Genomic DNA, 22,264 nt, shown 5'->3' with positions numbered 1-22,264 from the left:
TTACTTAGTAATCTAATCATAATCCACTTTAAATGATAAGTATATTAATCTTTAAAATAACTATTTTAAAAAAGTCACACAAATCATATTTTATGATAATTAGTTGATTATGTTTTTACCTTAGTTAGACCCTTATTTAAAAACATTTTGCTAGAAATATATGAATATTCATGACCTCAACCTCAACATTACATGTTTGGTTAGAACTCCATTGTTCCATTTTATTTGATGTTTTAACATTTAGTTTGTTTTTAATGTGATTGTTGTTGTTTTACAATATTAATATAATATTAAATATATTTTTTATATTATATTTTAAATTATTATTAATATATTATTTAATTATTGATGAAAATTCAAAAGGTTTAAGAATATATTAATAAGTAATATAATTTATTTTAGAAAAAATTATGTTATCCTTCTTTGATAAATAAGAATATTATGTTCTTTCTTCTTGTGTTAAAATATAAATTTTAGTATATTTAACTTATCTATGTTAATATAAATTACATTCCTTTCATAATAGATTAAGATATTATATTATTACTTTTTTATATGTTAAAATATTAAATAAATTATGCTTTTATCCCTTATAAATATAAGAATTATACTATTATTTTTTTGTTATATTAAAATATATAATTTAAATATTTAACTCCATATACCTAAAGAATATTTATTATTAAATTTTAAAATATAATTTTAATTAAAATATATGTAAAAATATTTTTAATTCATTGTCATTCATTCACTAGATAAAAAATTGTAATCATCTACTAAATAATACTTTAATACTTATACATTACTTTTAATATATAATTAATAATTAATATTATGTAATAAATACTATTTTATTTAATGTTTATACTACATTGATTAAATTTTATTTTAATATTTGTGTTTGATTTTATTATACTTATATATATTATGTGAAAATAATGCCGAAAACATTCCTTTTCAAACACATAATTAATTTTAGCAAAAAATTATACAAAATTTAAAAATAATAATTAAATATATAAATAAAGAGATAAATCATTAAAATGTCATATATTTATATTTGATAAGAGAAAAATGTTTGTTGAAATAAAAGGAGTGAGTGGTATAATATTTATGTGTCTTAAAAAATGTTAATGTAAAAAGTATTTTTATAATAACTTTTTTTAATGAAAATTAACGAAATTTAAAAAAAATTAAAAAATTGATAATGTATTATATATTGAAATTTGGCAAGAGAGACGATTGTAATTTATAATATAAGGTGAGAGATCGGTATATTATTCATATACGAGGAGAGATTCATTTATTTTAGGAGTCAATCTTCTTAGACTTACTCTATTTAATAACTAATATTTTACATTAAATTTCGATGATCCAACTGTTGAATTTAAAGTTCTTAATACATATAGCAAATTTACAAATTTTAAAAAAATTGAAAACTATTTGATACTTTATTTCATTAATTTATATTGATGAATAATGAAAATTATTTTATATATTAATTTAAATTAATGAAACAAAGTATTAAATAATTTTTATTTTTTTAAAATTTACATATTTGATTTATATATTAAAAACTTTAAATTCAATGATAAAATTGTTAAAATTTGATGTAAAATATGAGTTATTGTATAAAGTAAATTTAGGAAGATTTACTCCTAGAATAAATGAATGACTCCTCTGCATATATATATATATATATATATATATATATAATTTATTTTATAAAATCAGTTATATTAATTGTTTAATTCATTAAAACTCCGGCCCAAACCTTACATGAGAGAAAATGAAACGGATGTGGAAGTAAGATTAAGATGCCTTTTGAGAGATATGGATTTAAATTTCTGCCACGTGAAACGTAATTTGATTTTGAAGGTAGACGATGTTGTCCTTTCGAAAGTTTTAATTAAATTAAAAAGCTTCAGCTATCACAATAAATTGTTTTTTTACTACAAAAGCGATTGTTGTGATTAGGAGAGGAAGGTAGTGAAAAAGACGAAGGCAACCCCATCATTTCATTGATGGTTGAGAAAACATATTCACCACGGTCAAAACAAAACAACCTTGTCATTTGTGTGTGCGTTTTGACCATCGCTGAAAATGGAACAGCACAGTGTAGTGGAGAGAGAAAGAAAGAGAGAGAAGAGTTGATTCTCCTTCACACTCTCTGTGTTGCGTGTCGCTGCAGTTCCTGTTCCACTTAGGGGCAACGCAGTGTGTGTGCGCGTGTGTGTGAGTGTGAGAGAGAGAGAACACTTAACTTCTCTCCGATCCCTTTGACCCTCCATATCCATTTTTCTCACAGAATGGCACACATGCAACTTCTCACAGATCTCTGATTCTGGTACCTCTCAACCCTATTAATTACCTGTATTGGATCCAAAGCTTTATTGGGTTTTTGTAGAATAATACCTTTGATTCATGGGGTTGGGGGAAGGGGGTCTTTTTTCCTTTATAAAAAATTCCCATTTAGTGAAATTAGCTAATTGGGTATGTCTAATTTTGCACTTTTTTTTTACGGTATTATTTCAGGTTTTATGGATTTTTAATTAAAATTTGGTGACTTGGACAGAGTTGATGGAGTGGAGCTATAAGGGTGATCAGAATTGGTATGATCAAAATTTGTGCCTTGACTATACCATTCCTGTGAATTGAGGGCGTTGTGTGTATTGAGGTTTTTTTTCTTGGAGTTATAGGGTGTGTTGTATGTACATTGTGTACAGAGTGTAAAACTATATTCACAAGCAATTGGATATACTATGGGTGGTATTTGCTCGAGGTCATGGAAAGCTACTGTAGATGGTGTAGCTGTAGATAATGCACTTAGTGGAAGCTCTAGGCATGCTAATGGGCATGCTAATGATGAACATGGAATGGCTTATCAGTCTATTGGACTTCCCAGAAGTATAGATAACAACAGTTCAAATGTGCTTCCTGATGATGATGATGACTTGGATAAGCATCAAAGAGAGTCGTTTTCGTTTACCGGACTGGAAAATGTTTCGTATGGGTTGAGTGCGGATGATATCAATGATGGGATTCCTCACCTGTCCAGGGCTTTATCTCATAAATCTAAGTCCAAGCAAGCTGCTGTTAAGTTGAGTTACCTTTCTCCCGTTTGTCTTTCTATTTATTGTGTTTGGATTTGCTTATTTTGTAATTCGAAAAACTTATAATCGATGTGCTGATGCTTCTGACTGAAAAGCTGATTTTGTGTAGAGAGAAATGCAAGCAACTCATTCTCTAACACACTGTTTTGAATACACTTTTTATTATTCATTGATTGAAATTTATTGGAAATTAAATTTTTTTGTAGGTCCTACTTTTTGTTAATAAAATTCACTCAAAATCTTGTTGAATGCTGCTGTCCAAACCCTCAAACATGACCTGATGACCCTTGTATATGAAACTGCACTAATCAATAGGTGCCTTCATATGGTTTTATTTTTATCTGAGTTTGACTTACAAGATCTAATAGGAATCAGGCAAGGACAGCATTAGAATTTAAAAATGGTTTGGGTCTAACTCAACCCAAACGCTAGCTCAAGGGATGAACTATATGCAAGTCATATAAGGAACATTTTGACCATATTCCTAACCATTGTGAGATATTTTGACACCCCCTGGCACCCTTCATCCGTGGGATTAGACATTTGGAGTTTGAATTTTGTAGAACTAAATATCCGTGTGTGACCATTTTAGGACAGATCCCGTTTTCTTCTTTGTACAGAGTTTTTGCTTTATAATCTCAAGAAATATTTACTTTCCATAATATAGCTAGTCATTACTTATTAGCATAAGCCTACATAATGTAACTCCACTATCAATATCCAGCAATAACTTTCAGAAAATTATTCTATCGAGTTGCCTCAGATCTGTTGATCTAGCAGCCTCTCTTCCGTTGAAACCAACCTTCATCACAAGACACTATTCCTTCTGTGCCCAACCTTCATTATGGTACATCTGGTCATTCAACAAGTGAAGCCTAGTCTATTTAGTAACAACCTGGTCAAACCTGCACCATTGGCTGTCATAGAAATTGCTGATTAGGTGTTTGCTAGGGTACGCTTTCCAGAGAACATCTCATGCGCCTCCACATGCACACCTCCTTGCTAGCATGTGTGAATCATCACCACCTGGCTAATATCTATTTGCCTTACTGACTATTCTAGCCCTGCTTGTTGGCATCCCCTAGTCCTGTTCTTGTGTTAGATACTGACATTGCTATCTCTGTGTTGGTGCTCTTGTAGGCCCTAGCTTCCACCTTACACTTCTTCCTGTCTTAGTCTTTGTTTAGAATTTGACAAGGTTGATATTGAGCCTACCATCTTGACCATTGAGCAGTCCACTTTTACAACATCCTCCACGCAAAACAGTTCCATACTTGCCATCCCTCTATGTCATCCATACCATTTTTTTTTACGTCCTAGGATCATACAGCCCTCCTACTAGTCAAACACACCATAGTTGGGGTCCATAATACCTTGGTTCCCAAATCCTTTTCTTCTCATTTGTGGAGCCCTTTCCTAATCTAATCATGACCTTCTTTTTTTTCCCTACCCATTTGCAAATCTCTGCATCCTATGCTGCTAGACCTCTCCTTTGTTCACAACGGCCAGACCTCATCCCATGCCACCACTGCCACTTGCATCACCAATTCACCTCCCTTTGGTTGTAGGATTCTGTGAACTGAAATGTCATTCAACCTTTAGCTCTTCTCTCAATCTCACTCTCTAGTCTACCTTCTCTGAGTCTCTTGCTCAATCTCTGTGATTTAGTTTGTTCACACATTTGTTAATTGCGTGCTCTGTTATGTATTGTGTTTGCCTATTGTCTATTTGGATCTTATGACTTATTATGATTACGATTTTTCAATCAAAATTTGTCTAATATTGTGATTTAGAGGCTATTTTCTTTATCTAAGTTATTTTTTTATGCATATGTATTATATTATATTTAAGTATAAGTTTGCATTTTATGTAGGAATGTAGTATTTTACGATCCAATACAGTCCACCAGTTATGGCTGATAAAAAATCCTGAACCCGCACGTAACGTGCGTTAACTGATATAAATTTAAGCTTATAGGCTTGAAAATCTTGAGCTTCGGATTGCTGAAATAAAATTCAGCAGTTGCCAGTTAGGCATGGGTTAACATCAGATGGTGCAGGTTGTAGAAAAATATCCATTATAACCTACACCTGACCGAATAAGTTTGATATAAAAAAGTAACAATTTTAACAGTTAATTTTGTAGTTGCCATTCAACATGTATTCGATTGTGTCACTGCAATTGAGTGAAAAAGTGTGCCACCTCATCATCTCATCATGTCAATTCTGAATTACTGCTATCTTCTCTTCCTCCCATCAAATCAATTTCTCTCTTTTTACTAGTGATTCGGTGGTTCTCACCTTCTCATCTCTTGTATCCACCACACCAGAAATGCAAACTAATTAAATTGCTGCTACATCTTCTCTTCCCTCCAAGGCTCTTTGCTCCGGAGACTTTTCTCCTAAGGTAGCTAGCAGCAACGGGAAGCACCAAAATGCTTCACTACAATGGTCAACATGTTGGTGTCAATATCTGCTTAAACTGAACCAATTAACCCACAACCCCCCTCATATTAAAACTCCAAAAAACCGACTAGTTACACAATTGAACATGGGGTAAAAGACAACTGTAGAAGGTTTGGTTCACCCAAATCCGGCCAAAACCATCCAATGCTTAGGCCTCCACCAGTTATGAGTTTTCATCCCCCTCTTAATCTTGGGTAGAATCTCAAGTTTAACAGCATTGATATTTACTACACTTTTAAGGGTTGTTGGTGACCGTATTGAGGGAACTGGGAATTGTTGAGTATTATTGCAAAATAATATAAGTATAGAACTATTTTAGGACTATCCTTTTTTCTCTATACAGATTTGCTGCTATATGTTCTTTTCATAGGAAAGAATTCTTCCTATAATACAGCTTTACTCTAGGTAACTAAATTATTAGCATAAGTTTATATAATCTAAATTTCCTTTGTACAATCAAAATCAAGCAATAATGTTAAGAAGTTTTTGTTTCAAATATCAGTTTAATTATTTCCATATTTTTTTCCCTACTAATCTATGTCGTGTGGTTAGTTGTCAAGATAATTGGTTGTCTTTGTTTCTATGATGGATAACTGTTCAATAAAAAAGGGTAGAGTTTTTACCAAAAGATTTATATGATTTTATAGAAAAGTATTTATATTTAAGGAAGAACCTGTTCTTGATGTCATGGGTTAGATTAGATCTCTATTCTTTAACCTTCCCCTTCCCCATTTTCAGCTCTTTAAGGCTTCCCATGTAGCCCCCCCAAAAAGGATTAGATTGGCTTTCTGTCTTATCTTTTGGTGCATTACAGGTATCCGAAGTGAGTTCACTTTTGGGAAGAGCTGGTACAGCTGGGCTTGGCAAGGCAGTAGAAGTTTTGGACACACTAGGCAGTAGTATGACAAATTTGAATCTCAGTAGTGGTTTTACATCGAGTGTGACAACAAAAGGAAATAAAATTTCAATTTTGGCCTTTGAAGTTGCAAACACAATTGTTAAGGGTGCCAATCTGATGCAATCTCTTTCAAAAGAGAACATCAGACATTTAAAAGAGGTGGTTCTACCATCTGAAGGAGTGCAAAATTTGATATCCAGAGATATGGATGAACTCATAAGAATTGCTGCAGCCGACAAGAGGTAGATTATCATGGATATTTTCATATTCAATTTAGTAGTATTCTGCCTCTGATTTGGAGCTTATTATTCAGCTACTATTGCACTTAAAGCTTTGTCTATCTTATACTGTTTTGACAGAGAAGAATTGAAAATATTTTCTGGTGAAGTTGTGAGATTTGGAAATCGGTGCAAAGATCCTCAATGGCATAACCTGGATCGCTATTTTGAGAAGTAATTGTAGTTGGATTGATTCATTGCATTTTTTGAGAACTAATCTAGTTGAATTGATTTAATCTTGCCTTATAATTTTTCTTGAAACATCTAACATTGTGTTAGTTATGGTTTTCTTTGTCTTTGTTGATGTTTAGGTTAGGTTCAGAGCTTACGCCACAAAAACAATTGAAAGAAGAGGCAGAGATGGTGATGCAACAACTAATGACCTTTGTTCAATATACAGCTGTGAGTATGCCTGTTAAAAGGAACAGTGCATATGCCTGTCATCTTCCTCAGATTTGTATGCTGAACTCATAACACTATCTTCTTTGAAGTGTGTACTTTAGTATTATATAATACTACAGAATGTGATTAACTTACAGTTTGCACGGAACTGAGGGAAAATTGTGTTTGGTTCTAGTTTGAAATTCTTTGATCACCCTCATTCCTTCTATTTGAAAAATCACTAAAAACAAAACTCCAATTATATGAAAAAATAAATCTGTCTGAATTTCTCAGTAATTGCATTTTGTACCAGAATAAAGTGTCCACATTGTCTAATAGGTGGCTTAGTTATGGATTAGGAGTAAGTTTTTATATTACTTTTGTGAGATAAGAAATTATCCTTACAAATCTAAGCTTTTGGCGATTTTATCCAATTATATATCTCTAGCTACACATATGTGGCATTTATCAGTTTTTTATTTTACTTTTCAACTTTGAACTCAACACACATGTACATGTTTTTGTGGATATGAAAACTTAGAACCACATCTGTGCTATTCATTAGATATCAATTATTCATTTATGGTTAAATAACTTGTCAATTTAATGTTTTTTAATTACTTGCATGCCATTGCCTTTTCAATTATATTTTTTAAGTTACATGCATGTAAAGCATTAGAGTCAATAATAACAGCAAGCAAGCTTCTGCATGATGATTTTATTTTATTATATTCTTTTGATAAGAAAAGAAATTCACAAGACCAAGAGAAAAATTACGAAGGGAGGGTTAAGAATCTTCGTGAACTAAAGAAAAAATCAGAAAACAACCAAGAAAAGACAGAATGATTACAACTTGGAGTGCACAAAATTCTAAGTTTGATTTTTATTTTTTAATTTGAAAAATGAGGTGCAATCTGATTTCCTCCCCTTATTCTGCAAAATAAGAGCATAAATAGACATTGTGATGGAAAGTTGGTTCTTAATTCTTTAAGCTGCACAGCTGATTTTATCAAGACTTGACTTAATTTAGTTTGACTTTTTTCTTTGAGTGCAGGAATTATATCATGAATTGCATGCCTTAGACAGATTTGATCAAGATTATCGGCGCAAACTTCAAGAAGAGGACAATTCAAATGCCACACAAAGAGGTACATGTTATGTTAGCCAGGATTTTATTATTCAGGTGTCATTAAGGGCCAATTTTTTTAAAATTTAAAAATTGATTTTTAAAATAGTGTTTTTTAAAGCAGGTAGGAATTGTTTCTCAAAAAAGAAGAAAAAGCAGTTTAGACAAGCATATCAACAAAGTAAAAAACTACTTATTTTATTAAAAAAAAAGTGCTTTTTTAAAGCTTACACAAACAGGTGTATCCACTTGAAATATGAGGGAAAATGAATATTATTTCTGATAATTGAAAACTGTAGAAATTTGAGCTACAATATATACAAATTTGATAATAAATGCTATCCTTGAATTTTGGGCAGCAAATCTGGTTCAATTACTACAAATAAGGATATCAGTCCTGAGTCCTCATACCATATAATGAGGATTAAATCCATACAAAAATAAACAAAAGGAAATAATGATAATAATATATGAGCTACAACAAATGACATGTTCTTGTATTATGTATTTGAAAAGGTATTCTGCATAGAGTCAATGTCTTATTTATGGTAGTTTTCACCAAAAATGTATTTTGATCCATCAAGTTTGCAGTTTCTGCAAACCCTGTGACAAGCAACAAGTTCCTCCTTTAGAGTGGCAACAACAACAAAAAATTACCTAATAGGAGAGTCTAGATGGTCAGATAACAATACGATAAAACTTTCCTTTGAGCTTAATAGGTATTTTGCAGTTATAAATAACCTACTATACCTTTTTTCCACTAACCACTTAGTTTGTATGTGACATCTTCATTAATTTCCCCATCATTTGTAATATTGATGTCGTATAATTAAACTTAAAAGCATGTGATGATATTTACCTCCACAGATTCCCTTGTTTCTTGTTAAAATTGCGATGCATATTCTTGTTAGGAAAATAATGTTATGAGTTTATAACTATCTTATTCTTTGTTATCACAATGAGTATTCATATTCTTAGGTGATCAATGTTTATAAAATGTGTAGGAGATAGCCTTGCAATTTTAAGAGCAGAACTGAAGAGTCAAAAGAAGCATGTAAGGAATTTGAAGAAAAAATCACTTTGGTCCAAGATTTTGGAAGAGGTAAGAACACTATCATTTCTATAGATTTTTATGAGTGAATGTTGGAATGTGTTTATTAAAATAATAGTTAATAGATATAGGAATTTTTATTTGTTTTTAGTTTCCTACTGTTGGAGATTTGGCATCCAAAGAAGTTTTATTTATAAAATTCTTGAATTAGTTTTAGCGTCTTTTTTGTTGTTGTTTCAGTTTACCTACATTCCTTTCCCTCTTTTCTCCCCGAATAACATTTATTTTTGAATTTTTTCAGCCTCTTTTTCTTGAGCGATTTTCTTATCACACAAGTATTAAATTTGATTGTTGTATCTGCAGGTGATGGAAAAGCTTGTAGACATTGTTCATTTTCTATACTTGGAGATACATGAAGCATTTGGTAGTTCTGGTATGCTTTCAATAATTACAAGGATTATTAATTAAGTTTAGCTTAGGGTGCATATGCTTTATTTTTTGTTTTTTGAGTATGGATACTTCTTAGTCTTGTATTTGTCAAACATGCTGGAATGTTTATGGAAAGAGTAATAGGGCCCCCCATCCATTGATATAGTTCTAATTGTAATGTACTTTCAATTATTTTATATAATGTGAGCATAAATTTGATGAAATAAGAATTGCTTCTCATAATATTATTTTAAATTGTCCTATGCTTGTTTCTTGTAAATGATTTTTCTGATCTGTTCACCTTGTCTTGACTTCTTTTGTACATTAGTTCCACTCAATTTCATTGCTGCTTTCTTCTTTTTACTGACAAAATGTAGACCATCTTTTGCTGTTGTTAAGATACCAGATGAATAAAATGTGTCTTTTATACTTATCTTCCTCTACACATTGCAGACACTGATAAGCAAGTTAAAGATTCTCAAGGCAACCATAATAAGTTGGGGTCTGCTGGCCTTGCTTTGCATTATGCAAACATCATCACTCAAATTGATACTCTTGTGAGTAATGGATATTACTTAAATTATATAATCTATAATATTTGTCATTGTCTCGAAAGTTCTAATTATCTTTCTCGTAATGAAAGTTTTCTTGTTTTCTTTTCTCTCTCTTATGCTTCATGTTGTCATGATCATATGGTCCTAGAGATAAATTGGTATTATGACTTTCTGGGATAATAGTGGGATTTGACCTAATCTTTTCCCTTTATTTAAAAAATTGTTAGCAGAGGGAAGATCGATACCTTTCTCATGCAAATAAAGCTGATCAATTGGGTACTTTGTGAATATCTTTGGTTGACCTACCTCATTTTAAAATCAGTTTAATTCTATAGGTATCTGGGTTCTGGTCATTTGTCTATCCAAGTGAAGTTAAAACTAAAATAATAGAATATGATTGATCTGTCTTTGTTTCTTTTTATTGATATTTATTTATTTTTTAAACTTATAAGCTAAGCTTATCAAGTAGGAGATGCAATTTTAAAAAGTTGATGGAATGTGATTGGTCAATTCTTGTTTTGTTTTTTTACACACTAAGAAGCAAATCCTATCCATTAGGAGATCCAATTTTTCCATTTTGTTTTGGGAGTAATCGGCTTTTCTTGAGAAGATGAAGATAGAAGCCTTTTCAATTTTTCCATTTCTTACATTGCATGAAATAAAATCATGAATTACATAATGGGTACCCCTGCTCCAAGAAATGCTAATCACAATTGTTGGTATACTTTTTGGTATACTATTTTTGTTTTTTTCAAATGAATAATGCTACTCACAATTGGTGGTATAGACGCCAAAGCCAAATGGTCACAACTGTACTGTTATTGTATCTAAAAAAAGGATAGCAACACAATTTTGAAGGTAGCCATGAGTTGACATTTTAATTTAACCAGGTGTCTCGATCGAGTTCTGTGCCTCCTAATACAAGGGATGCCTTATATCAAGGGCTTCCACCTAATGTAAAATCAGCATTGCGCTCAAGGCTACAGTCATTTCAGGTTAAAGAAGAGGTGTATACCCATTTCTATCATACATTTTATTAGCTGGGTATCCATGGCATAAATACTTGAGAAGTTGTTAATTAACATTTTTCCCTTGAATTTTCATTTAGAAAGATTAAATCTAATTTAGATCTTTATCTTTTCAAGGTTGCACATTTTTACTAGATCATGAGTAGTATTAAGACTATACTCCCTCTGTTTTCTATTATGAGAAAAGAAAAAACTGATTTTACGTATATTAAGGTAATTAGTTATCTGCATTAAATTTTACAAATCTCATACTTCCTAAATTATTCATGTTATAAATGTCAAAATAAGTAACGCAATTTAAAAGTCATGCATTAAAGGAGAGATATTTTAGGGAGAGTATCAATAAATGAGATAAAAGTAGTTGAAATTTATTTATATTTAAGAACAAAAAATGTGTTTTTTTTTTTCTTATAATAGATAACAAAGGAGTAAAATGCACCATGTTTTCATGAAGCCATTTCCCCCTTTTTATGTATGTCATGCTTGGAAGAATTTTAATTGACTTATAAAATGGGGAAAATAAGACACTGTTTTTTGTTGTATGTCACGTATATTCTCCAAGTATATTCCACATAATAATTTGCTGAGAAGAATTTTTCCTTTTTAAAATTTTTATGTTTACCTCAGAATTTTCATGTTATGACTGAGTTGTTAAAAAAAATAAAAATTCTTGTCTGGACACATTATTTAAAACCTATACATGACGACATAATGCCTGTTAATGACTTGCCCAGTTCCATTTATTAATGATTTTTATTGAATTTCTTCTGCCAAAGGAGTTACATAAGCTTATGCTGCGTTGCCAATATTGATGGTGACCAAATTTTTAAATCCAAATCTTAAATGAAGGAAACATTCTTGCAGCTTACTGTGCCACAAATCAAAGCTGAAATGGAGAAAATATTGCAGTGGCTTGTCCCTATTGCCGCCAACACAACGAAGTATGTTTGCTAACCCCTGCTCAGAAATTCCTAGATGTCCCAGTATTGCATTTGGTTAAATTTTCTTTTCATTGTGGTCGATAAACAGCAATGCTCAATATTTCATTTGTAAATAGCAATTGAGATTGCTTTGTCCAAAGACACTATTTCACATTTAGTGTTGCTTTAGCCATGCTCTATTAGACATGAGTGTTCATATGTTATCTTCAATTATTCAATTATCATTAACCTCTGCATGTTCTTCTCTGAAATTTAACAATCTCCTTTTCACTCGGATTAATTCAGAGCTCACCATGGCTTTGGATGGGTTGGAGAATGGGCCAATACAGGGTGAGGACAGAATGTTACATTTACTTCCTCTATGTTTGTATATTCTACCTTCTTTTACTAATGCAAGTTTGTATAGGTCTGAGGTCAACCGTAAACCCGCTGGACAGACCGACTTGTTGCGAATCGAAACACTACACCATGCCGATAAAGACAAAACAGAATCTTATATTCTTGAACTGGTTATCTGGCTCCATCATCTTGTCAGCCAAGTAAGAGTTGGTAATGGAGGAATAAGGTCCCCAGTCAAATCCCCAATCCGTTCTCCCACCCAAAAGACAGGGCAGTTGTTTACACACAAAGCCTGTTCTTCTCCCATGTTAACAGTTGAAGATCAACAAATGCTTCGCGATGTCGGCAAGAGGAAACTGACACCTGGCATTAGCAAGAGCCAAGAATTTGACACTGACAAGACCAAGACCAGGTTGAGTAAACACCACAGGCTGAGCAAGAGTAGTAGTCATTCCCCAATCAGTGAAAGCAAAAATGATATATTCTCTACAAGGAGGCTACCATCTGGTCCTGTCATTGATTTTGATATAGACAGAATGAAGGCCTTGGATGTCATTGATAGGGTGGATACCATTGGAAGTTCATAGTTGTGCGGCATATCTTGATCTTTAAGCCAAGGGGGAATGCTACAATTAAATGTTGCCTTCTTCAACTTAGGTGCCCCCCTAGTTTCCTGTGAGCTGTGAGAAATGTTTGTTGAATTCCTAGGCAAGCGTGATATGATGTGAAAGCCATAGTCTTTTTGAGATTGTTGTAGATGATTATGGGACGGGGACAAAGGGGGTCACCGTTTTCATTAGATGTATATGTACAGATTACATAATCATATAATAATTGTTCGTCTATATATTTTCTCCTCTCTTAATCTGGTGTATATATATGTATGAAACAATTCATATAACTTACCTAATAATGTGTAAAGCAGGCGATGGGAATAATTGTGAAGAACAAATAGCGTGATAGATATTTATTCCATCAACGATCGATATAGAGAGGAAATAAATTTGAACGTATCAAATTTTTGTAATCTAATTACATGAAATGTTTTCTACGTGCTGAGTCTTGTAAATGAATCAAAGCTACGCCAAATTCTTAAAAGCTTAAAGTTTACTTATAACATAATATAGTAATCAAATTTAGTTTACTTATTTAAACTAGTTAAATTTAAAGTTTAGATTTTACTTGTTATAAAAATATGACTCACTGATTAAACTAATTACTAATTAACGATTTAGTATCTAACTGTCCATTATATTTCAAGCCAAATTTTATAACGTTAATTAGACCATAGAAAATATTTTAAATATTTAATTATTTTTTGAAAAAAAAATTAATTATTTGAATGTGATTATGAAACATTATAACTATTATAGAGTGGTGAAACAGTTAATGTTATTTTAATTAATTATTAGATTATAGCCTTAGGTTCTAAACTCGCGCACATAATTTTCATTAATATTTCACGCAATCTTTAATTCATTATCCAAAATCAATTTATATAGCTCCAACTTGATTTTAGGTTGATTTAGCTTATTTTGTACCAATTTAATTGCTTAAATATTGATCCAGTTAATACTTTAATTACTCAGATTAATTATCTAACAAACTTATGGATTAAACAGGCTGAGTTACTAATTTTGTAGCTATATATGGTTTCAGTTATGAGGTTTCTGTAACTTACCCTGCAAAAAAAATAAAAAGTTAAACAACCTCACAATATTGATGTAATTTTCTTATATATGATCAGTTGTATATGTTAAATGCATCAATCATTTATAATTGGGACAAGTTAGATAATCTCATTAGAAACTATTAGGGTTAGTCTAATTAATACTAAGGAGTTGAGATAGTATATACATAATTTTGAGTTAGAAATTGATATCATTGTAATTCTTATAAATAATTAAAAAAAAACAATTTACATATAGTTATAATCAATGAGTTTAGCAATAGTTTGGCATTATAAGAAAGAAAAGTGACCGTGATATGTCACCTAGCTAACAAGTAGTTGTTTTAACCTGTCATAACTCACTGGCATGCATGTGTTTTGAGATTTGCATGTTTTGAATGACTCTTAGTTATGCATTTAGACTACGTACAATTTAAGCTTTTGAGGAGCTGGTAGTTAATTTTCGGCTAACACTTGTTTGTAATACATGTCTAGTTACTTCATTTTGCAACCGTGAGAAACTCTTAACGATAGAATCCCAAACCAATAAGTGATGTAAGAGAACATGCATGAAGATGCCTTAGAAATACTTACTTCCAAAGAAATAAAATTGATGAGCATTGAATTCAAGTTCACATGGAAGGCATCCTAATCCAATCCTATCCAACAAGGCTGAGAAGAGAACCTGATTCGAATTGCGAAAGAAACTTAAGCCCACAGATCATGGTTGCGACGTGGGAGAGATTCTCGCGTCAAAAATATGCATGCATGCATGCTTATATATCAAACACTTGCAACGTCAGATATATCATATATCCTACGCTTTCATCTCTCCCATAGACAGTATATACATGGATCGCACCCAATAATTTCATACTAACGACAACTCCACACCATACTAAGCATAGAATATAATAATAAATCGTATATATCATCCTTGCATCACAATCCATGTCTCTCCTCTCATTATTTGATTCATTGATTGATAAGAATATCTATGATGTAGATGTTATTGATTAAATATTCAAATAGTGAACTATTAGAATTATTTTAGTAATGGAGATTAAATATATGATGATTTAAGGTTAAATCTTTATTATTATTGTAATATTTTTTATTTTAAAAAATATAATCAAATAGTATTATGTCATTATTTGTGTTAAGAAAACATCGACATTTTAAACACTTTTAATTTATATTATGATGACTTTTGTATATTTATGTTTTAAACTTATATACCAATATATTAATTAGAATATGGCAATAATTAAGTATATTTTTATTTTATATTAACTTTAGGTTAATTTTGTGTATTTATATATTCATGTTATGTTGTGTCTTATAATTTTTAAAATTTATCGTATTCTCATATCTATCAATGTCGTATCTGTACTATCACTATACTAAAACAGGTTATGTACCCACACCCCCACAAGTCGTCATAGTCATTCTATAGTATATATTGTAAATGTTCCTTAAAATCAAAGCTTTATTCCTACTAGTAAGTGCTTTTCCCCCAATAAAACAATGGTTATTAAGATTCCGATGAATTACGTATATAGGACAAACAACTTAAAACACACATTAGACTGACATATGTAAACCTTAATCACCTTTCAGCCGTTTTACGCGAAAGTTATATACCAATAAGTAGTGCGTATATATTTTTCTGTTTTAAAGTATATATAAATGCCAGATCTTAGCTGAAATCTTTAGCTAAGATAAATACAAAATAAATATAAGAGAAAAGGATATGAAAAGATAAATATTGTGTAAAAAAAAAAAAAAAAAAAAAAAAAAACTTTGAATTGGAACGTCTAATTCATTATGAATGGGGTATGGCGATGGATATATTCTTGACAAATTGATCAGTGTAATTAATTAAACGCGTTTACAACTACTTAATTAATAATTTGATCATACAAATGTTTCGTTCGTTTGTTAGGTTGTTTCTTTGGTATATTATTCTATCCGATAAAGATATTTACTTGGTTTAGAAAAAACAAATCTAATGCGACACGCTTTAACTCAATTTGAGAAGGGGAACATGCATATAATAATATGATAAATATAAACAAGGAATAAATTAGGTAAGTTTTCCAAATCACGATCCCACGTTCATGCATATAGCGTAAGGAAAAGGCATATACAGTGACAAATAATGAACCAACTTCATCTATTTTCATTACTGAGCAGACTGCAGACAACAGTCAAATAAAAGGTACATTATGTAATCAGAGCTCCAACTCCTTGTGTCCCGTTTAATACCCATTCTTTCGTTTCTTCAATGATTTTTGCTTTTTAAGGAAGAATGAGGTTTTGTTTTTGTTTCAGCAAGTTGCTATCGACTTGGATGTTCAAAATAACTATATTATTGAAATAAACTATTAGTTAATTAAATTGAATTAAACTAAAAACTTAACTATTTTGAATGTAAACTAGACTAAACTATATTTTAGTTCAATTTTAAAATTAAATTATTATAATAAATATTTCAGCGCACGTACTATGATTATTGAACTAAACTTTTTTTTAATTTATTTTATAAATTTGAACTATTGTTTTATTAATTTGGTACACTGTCATAAAACTAAATTACTCCCCGGTAAAGCACTAGTCATTTGTTTATATTTTTTTTCATTAAAATTCTAGTAGAATGGATGTTGTTCACCTCAACTCTATAACCTATAACCTGTGCTAATTGAAAATATTTCTTCCTCTTTTTTTTTTTGCAAAACATTATCCCTTTATTTTCCTTGATTTTTATTCTTTTCATTAATTTCCTTTAAATTTCTGCTTATTTTTATTGTGATATTCTCTATAAAATTATTATGATTCACCTCGGGAGAAATTTCTCGATTTGCCTAATCTAATGTAAATGTTACACTGTCGTGCATAGTGATCATACTTTTATTATTTTTGTATTATATTTTTATTTTTCGCACTAGTTTATTTTTAAATAGAAATTTGATTAAAATTTGTAAAACTAATAATGTTACTTTTTAGTTACGATGTATAAATAGAAAATTTACAATTTGTTTTAATCAACAAAACTGAAACAATTAAGAAAAAAAATAATAGTTCAATTTAGTTTTTAACATAAAACTAGTTTAATGAACCTATAAAAACAATTCAGTTGAGTTCAAAAATCAAAATAAACGGTTTAGCTCAATTTTCTATTTTTTTTTTATTTAGTTCAATTTTCTTTTTTGGATTGAACCGTGAACAACTTTAATATCAATATTTTAACATGTTTTCTCGCTACTTTAAAGTATGAAGTGTAAGTTAATTTTATTTTACTATTTTAAGTTGATTAGAAAATTTGACAAAACTGGTATATTGTCAATCAAATAAAAAGCATTCATGCTATCATCCACACTAATGATCAACATGTTAGAGTTAGTCCTCCTCTTCAAGTTTATTGGGTTCCCCCACCTTCTGGTGTCTTCAAATTTAACACAGATGGTAGTTCTAGAGGCAATCCTAGGCCGTCCAAGTTTGGAGGTGTTATTAGAGATAGTTAGGGCAACTGGATCATTGGATTTTGTGGCTCTTGTGGTCATACAACATTCTTAGCAGCTAAACTTTTTGCAATCGCTTGGGATAAATTAAAGAATCTCGACCTTGATTTGAGAAACTGATTCAAAGTTGGTTGTACAACTCATTCATCAAAGCGACATTACCTTCCACCCCTATGCTACTATCATAAGAAGGTCCAAACTTTTCAAGCAATGGATTGGGAGATTATGTTTCAGCATACGTATAGAAAGGCTAATATGTGTGCAGATGAACTTGCTAAGGAGGGTTCCTCTATCCATACTGCGATTAAGATATTTGATTATTGTCCTGCCATTATTTTACCTTTAGCTTTAGTTGATATTTTAAGTGTAACTTACTTGCACTAGGTTTATTTTCTAGTTTTATTTTTTCTTTTCTTTCCTATTCATAAAAAAAAAAAATCTTCCTAATAACATCGTTGCCGCAGGAAAATTAGATGCCCTAAGCTCTCACATATATTTGTATTATGCTTATACCAGCTAACAATATTAACACTTGTTTGACAACCTAACTATATAAAAAGTCGTCTAAAGAAATCATATTATGATTTTAAAATCTGGTATATATATGCCACCCATATTTTATTCTTGAATACATTAGTTGTCAACCCTGATTTTTTTATGATGACTATAAATTGATCTCTGAATTTTGAATCTTATGCTCTAGAAAAATAGCATTTTAAAAAAAAACTATTTGCATCAATACAAATTGTTTCTATTTGTTTGTAGGGCTATGATGGCGACATACATAAAGACTAGAGAGATCACATGTTGCAGTAGAACAAGTTCTAACAAGATTTTAAAGGTTGCTTGTTTCAATCAGTGTATATATACTGCAGACCTGATTCTCTGCTACTTTAACAATAATGTACAAAAGAACATTCATTTGGGAACCAGAATAGAAAGTTTCACAGAAAAGGCAAATCAAGTGGAATTTTTTTGATGTTACGTAAGGGAATCAATTAAATCATCTAGCTGTACTTATTTCCTGCTTTCTTTCATCCACCCCCACCCCCCCCCCCCCCCCCCTCCCCCGAATTAAAAGTAAGAACACGAGAAAATAACGATATAAAGGAAGTGATCAGTTTTGATGTGTTAGTTTTAATGTAACTTTAACATTGTTGGGAGGCGTAGGCAAGTAATTTCAACCATCAAGACCCAAAGAAATACTAGAGGGAATGCATCTTTAAGAGGTAGTAATAAATAAAACCAATTACAAATAAGGAAGATTATTGGAGTAAGTCTTGTGAATAAAAAAAATGTGGATAAACAAATGGCTCAACTAAATATGACTAGTTAACATTTTAGACAAATGTTATGAATATAATTGATAAATATTTTACATCAATAATATATTTTGAAAATATTTTTGAAGAGGAGTGGATAATTAAATGTGAGAAGTACAAGGTGCAATGTTAGGAGGCAAGTGTAAGGGGGAAGTATGGGCGTGAGGGTGTAGTAATTCCCCCAATCAAGCATTGTAGAAAACGATGGATCACTAAAAGGAGCCATCCTTTGATTTCTGCCATTGATTCTGATATAGACCAAATGAAGGCCTTGAATGTCGTTGATAGAGCAATAATTGGGGGCTCATGTGTGCCAATTCTTGATCTTCTACTGAAAGAGGAAGGCTATATTAATCCCTTCTTCAATTTGGGTGCTCCCTCTCTAGTGAGCCATGACATGTTTATTGATCTCTTCCTAGAGCTAGGATATATATATAAGCCATAGTCTTTTTGAGATAGCTGTAGATGATTATGGGATGAGGGGTTCACTGATTTCATTAGATGTATATATATGGCCAGATTACAATTACATGATCCTATAATAATTCATTGTCTTTATGTTTTCTCTAATTCTCTCATTATATAATGTTAAGAATATAGAGAAGATGATGAGTAATGACACTGTGTAAAGCAGATGAAGAATGTGGAGCTTTATTTGCAAATAATTGAAAAGAACATTATTTATGATTAGTGTAGGTGATAGACATTTAATTTCTTCCATCAACATAACACTGTTGAGAGAGAAAATAAATTTTAAGGCGTCCCTTTTTATCTTTTTTTAATCCATAGGTGTCATTTTTTTTATCTAATTGAATACTAGTATATTACAAGTTAATCATAAAAATAATTTGTCAAAGAGGGGGCTCAAGTTAATCATAAATATGTAGTTTGTGGGGGAGATTTACGAAAAATTTCGGTCACAAAAATTCAATTGGCTTGTTAAATTAGAACATAGCCTACCGGTCCAACAGGGAACAGAGGTGTGTAAATTTAAATATTTAATTACTCAATATGATGTGTAGCAAATGCTATTTAGGGAAGAACCTAAGCAATGGACTCTAAGAAATTATCTACGAATTCGGCCATTACCCATTGCAGTAGTCATAATGATGATATTTGATTGGCAAGTTGCTTGTAAAATGATATTGTAGACCCTCATGTCATGTGCAGCATATCCTGAGCTACAATCTCGATTATAGTTGAAACATGTTACTTTGATAAGATGAACTGGAAGCTTGGTGTCTGTCCACTTGAGCTAAGTCACTATGAGTATGGGGTTACTAGACAATGTAGGTACAGGACAAAGTCTTGATAGGTTTTCAAATCTACTTACTCAGCCTTACCAATCTAGACAATTTTCACATAAATAAAATATTTTTTTTAATTTTTCCATAATTCTGTCATATATATATATATATGAGAAGGGTTATAATCAAGTATTACATTGTTCAATAACTTATATATAATGTGTAAATTTAATTTACTAACGAAATAATTTATAAAGGTACAATAAATTAATTTATTAAAATCAATAAAATATTCATAAAAATTAAATAAATTAAATCGTGATTATATTTAATAATATTTTTAATTTACTAATAAAAATAAAATAAAAGATCAAATCAACCTTTATATATTAAACATAATTATTATTTTGCATGAAAGTGTTTTCAAGAAACTTTTTTTAATAAGAGAGTTTATAAAAAAAAATTACCTTCTTCTCTAATTCAATTTTTATTTATCTTAATTATTAATGAATTAAATATTAATTTTAAAATAAATTATCAATAAATAGAAGTAAAATTTTATTATTATATAAATTATTTATCATAAATTTAAAATATAATTTATATATATTTAAATATCTATTTATATAAATTTTAAATATAATTATTATTTCAAATATATTATATATATAATTAATTATAAATTTTAATTATATAAAAAAAATATGTCAGTACATTATACAAACTAAAATATTAACAATAACTAATTCAGTTACCAATCAATTGTCACTCGAGGCTCATATCGTCCAACAATGTTTTCAGCGATATATTGTCACTGTCAGCGATAAATCGTCCAACAGCACTCAATTAATATTTCCTTTTTTTATTTTTTATTATTGTATTATACTCATTACATTATTATTATTATTATTATTATTATTATTATTATTATTATTATTATTATTATTATTATTATTATATATGTATTTTACAGGCAAAACACCTGTTATATGTAATAAATTTTATAAGAAATTATATATATATATATATATATATACACAAATAAGTATTATACTTAAATATATACATTATATTTAAAATTTATATAAATAAATATTTTTAAACATATAAATTATATTTTTAATTTAAGATAAATAATTTATATTGTGACACAAAATTATTTTACTTATTAATAATTTATTTTAAAATATTAAATTTAGTTCATAAATAAATATAAGAAATAACAAAAATTGAATTATATAAAAAATTAAATAGATTTCTAAAAACATTCATGCATAATACTAGTTCTTAAAAGTATTCTGATATGTCACATAACATATTGTTCACATTTAATATATAAAAAATAATTATTCTCTCTTATATTTTTTTTTCTCTCTTAATATAGATTTGTATTTTTTTATAAATCAAAAATATTTTTTAATATTTAATATAATTATATATTTAACCAACTCAAAACTCTTAGCTAAACTCATAATTCAAGTTTGATGAGATCACTATAATTTTTAGATATTTTACATTCACATATTGTACATTACATTCACATATTGTAGAGGTAATATATTTATCATGAGTAAATTTATGTTTAACTATTGTAATTGGTGAAAACTCATTAAATAAGTGAGAATGACAGTATTATTAATAAGATTAGTCAAAGGGTAGAAGATAATTGTGATGATCAAATTAAAAAACTCATAATTCACACGTATATAGAGTGGTATTAAATGTCCAAAAATAATATTCAATTATCTATTACCTCGTGGCATAATAAGTTTAAATATCAAACCTAATTAAATAGTATAAACATATATATAGAACAATTGTTACTTGATGGGTAATTAGCTTCTTAAATATGATAACAGCAACATATGATTCAATTATCTGACTGCAAATATAAAGAAAAAA

At 29.9% G+C, this 22,264-nt stretch overlaps 1 protein-coding gene across 6 annotated transcripts; it reads left to right on the top strand.

Moving 5' to 3' along the window:
- The first annotated feature begins 2,001 nt into the window (after positions 1-2,001).
- LOC109812163 (Ikzf5 (DUF668)) lies at positions 2,002-13,468 on the top strand. Of its 6 annotated transcripts, none has more exons than XM_083060018.1 (14): positions 2,004-2,347; positions 2,576-2,612; positions 2,727-3,101; positions 6,393-6,718; positions 6,836-6,928; positions 7,066-7,156; positions 8,190-8,283; positions 9,266-9,363; positions 9,676-9,745; positions 10,195-10,298; positions 11,186-11,302; positions 12,188-12,264; positions 12,550-12,594; positions 12,671-13,468. In XM_083060018.1, exons 3-14 carry the CDS (start codon positions 2,763-2,765, stop codon positions 13,188-13,190), a joined length of 1,974 nt encoding a protein of 657 aa, XP_082916144.1. In that variant the 5' UTR covers positions 2,004-2,347; positions 2,576-2,612; positions 2,727-2,762; the 3' UTR covers positions 13,191-13,468. The 6 variants fall into 6 exon arrangements, with proteins under 6 accessions (XP_029129986.1, XP_020231648.1, XP_082916144.1 ...); XM_083060017.1 differs by having other exon boundaries at positions 2,536-2,612; XM_029274153.2 differs by having other exon boundaries at positions 2,002-2,347; positions 2,536-3,101; positions 11,186-11,290.
- The last annotated feature ends 8,796 nt before the right edge of the window (positions 13,469-22,264 follow it).

Source organism: Cajanus cajan, chromosome 7 (genome assembly GCF_000230855.2).
Source record: "Cajanus cajan strain Asha chromosome 7, NIPB_CcT2T_4, whole genome shotgun sequence".
NCBI lineage: Eukaryota > Viridiplantae > Streptophyta > Magnoliopsida > Fabales > Fabaceae > Cajanus > Cajanus cajan.
Note: the sequence above shows the minus strand (reverse complement) of the source record. Positions and strands in the feature narration are given on the sequence as shown.

Excerpts from the sequence above, each read along its gene's own strand:
- LOC109812163 (XM_083060018.1), top strand. The coding sequence starts at position 2,763 with ATGGGTGGTATTTGCTCGAGGTCATGGAAAGCTACTGTAGATGGTGTA. Across the intron at positions 10,299-11,185 it reads TCACTCAAATTGATACTCTT|GTGTCTCGATCGAGTTCTGT; the intron begins GTGAGTAATGGA and ends TAATTTAACCAG. Across the intron at positions 11,303-12,187 it reads CATTTCAGGTTAAAGAAGAG|CTTACTGTGCCACAAATCAA; the intron begins GTGTATACCCAT and ends ACATTCTTGCAG.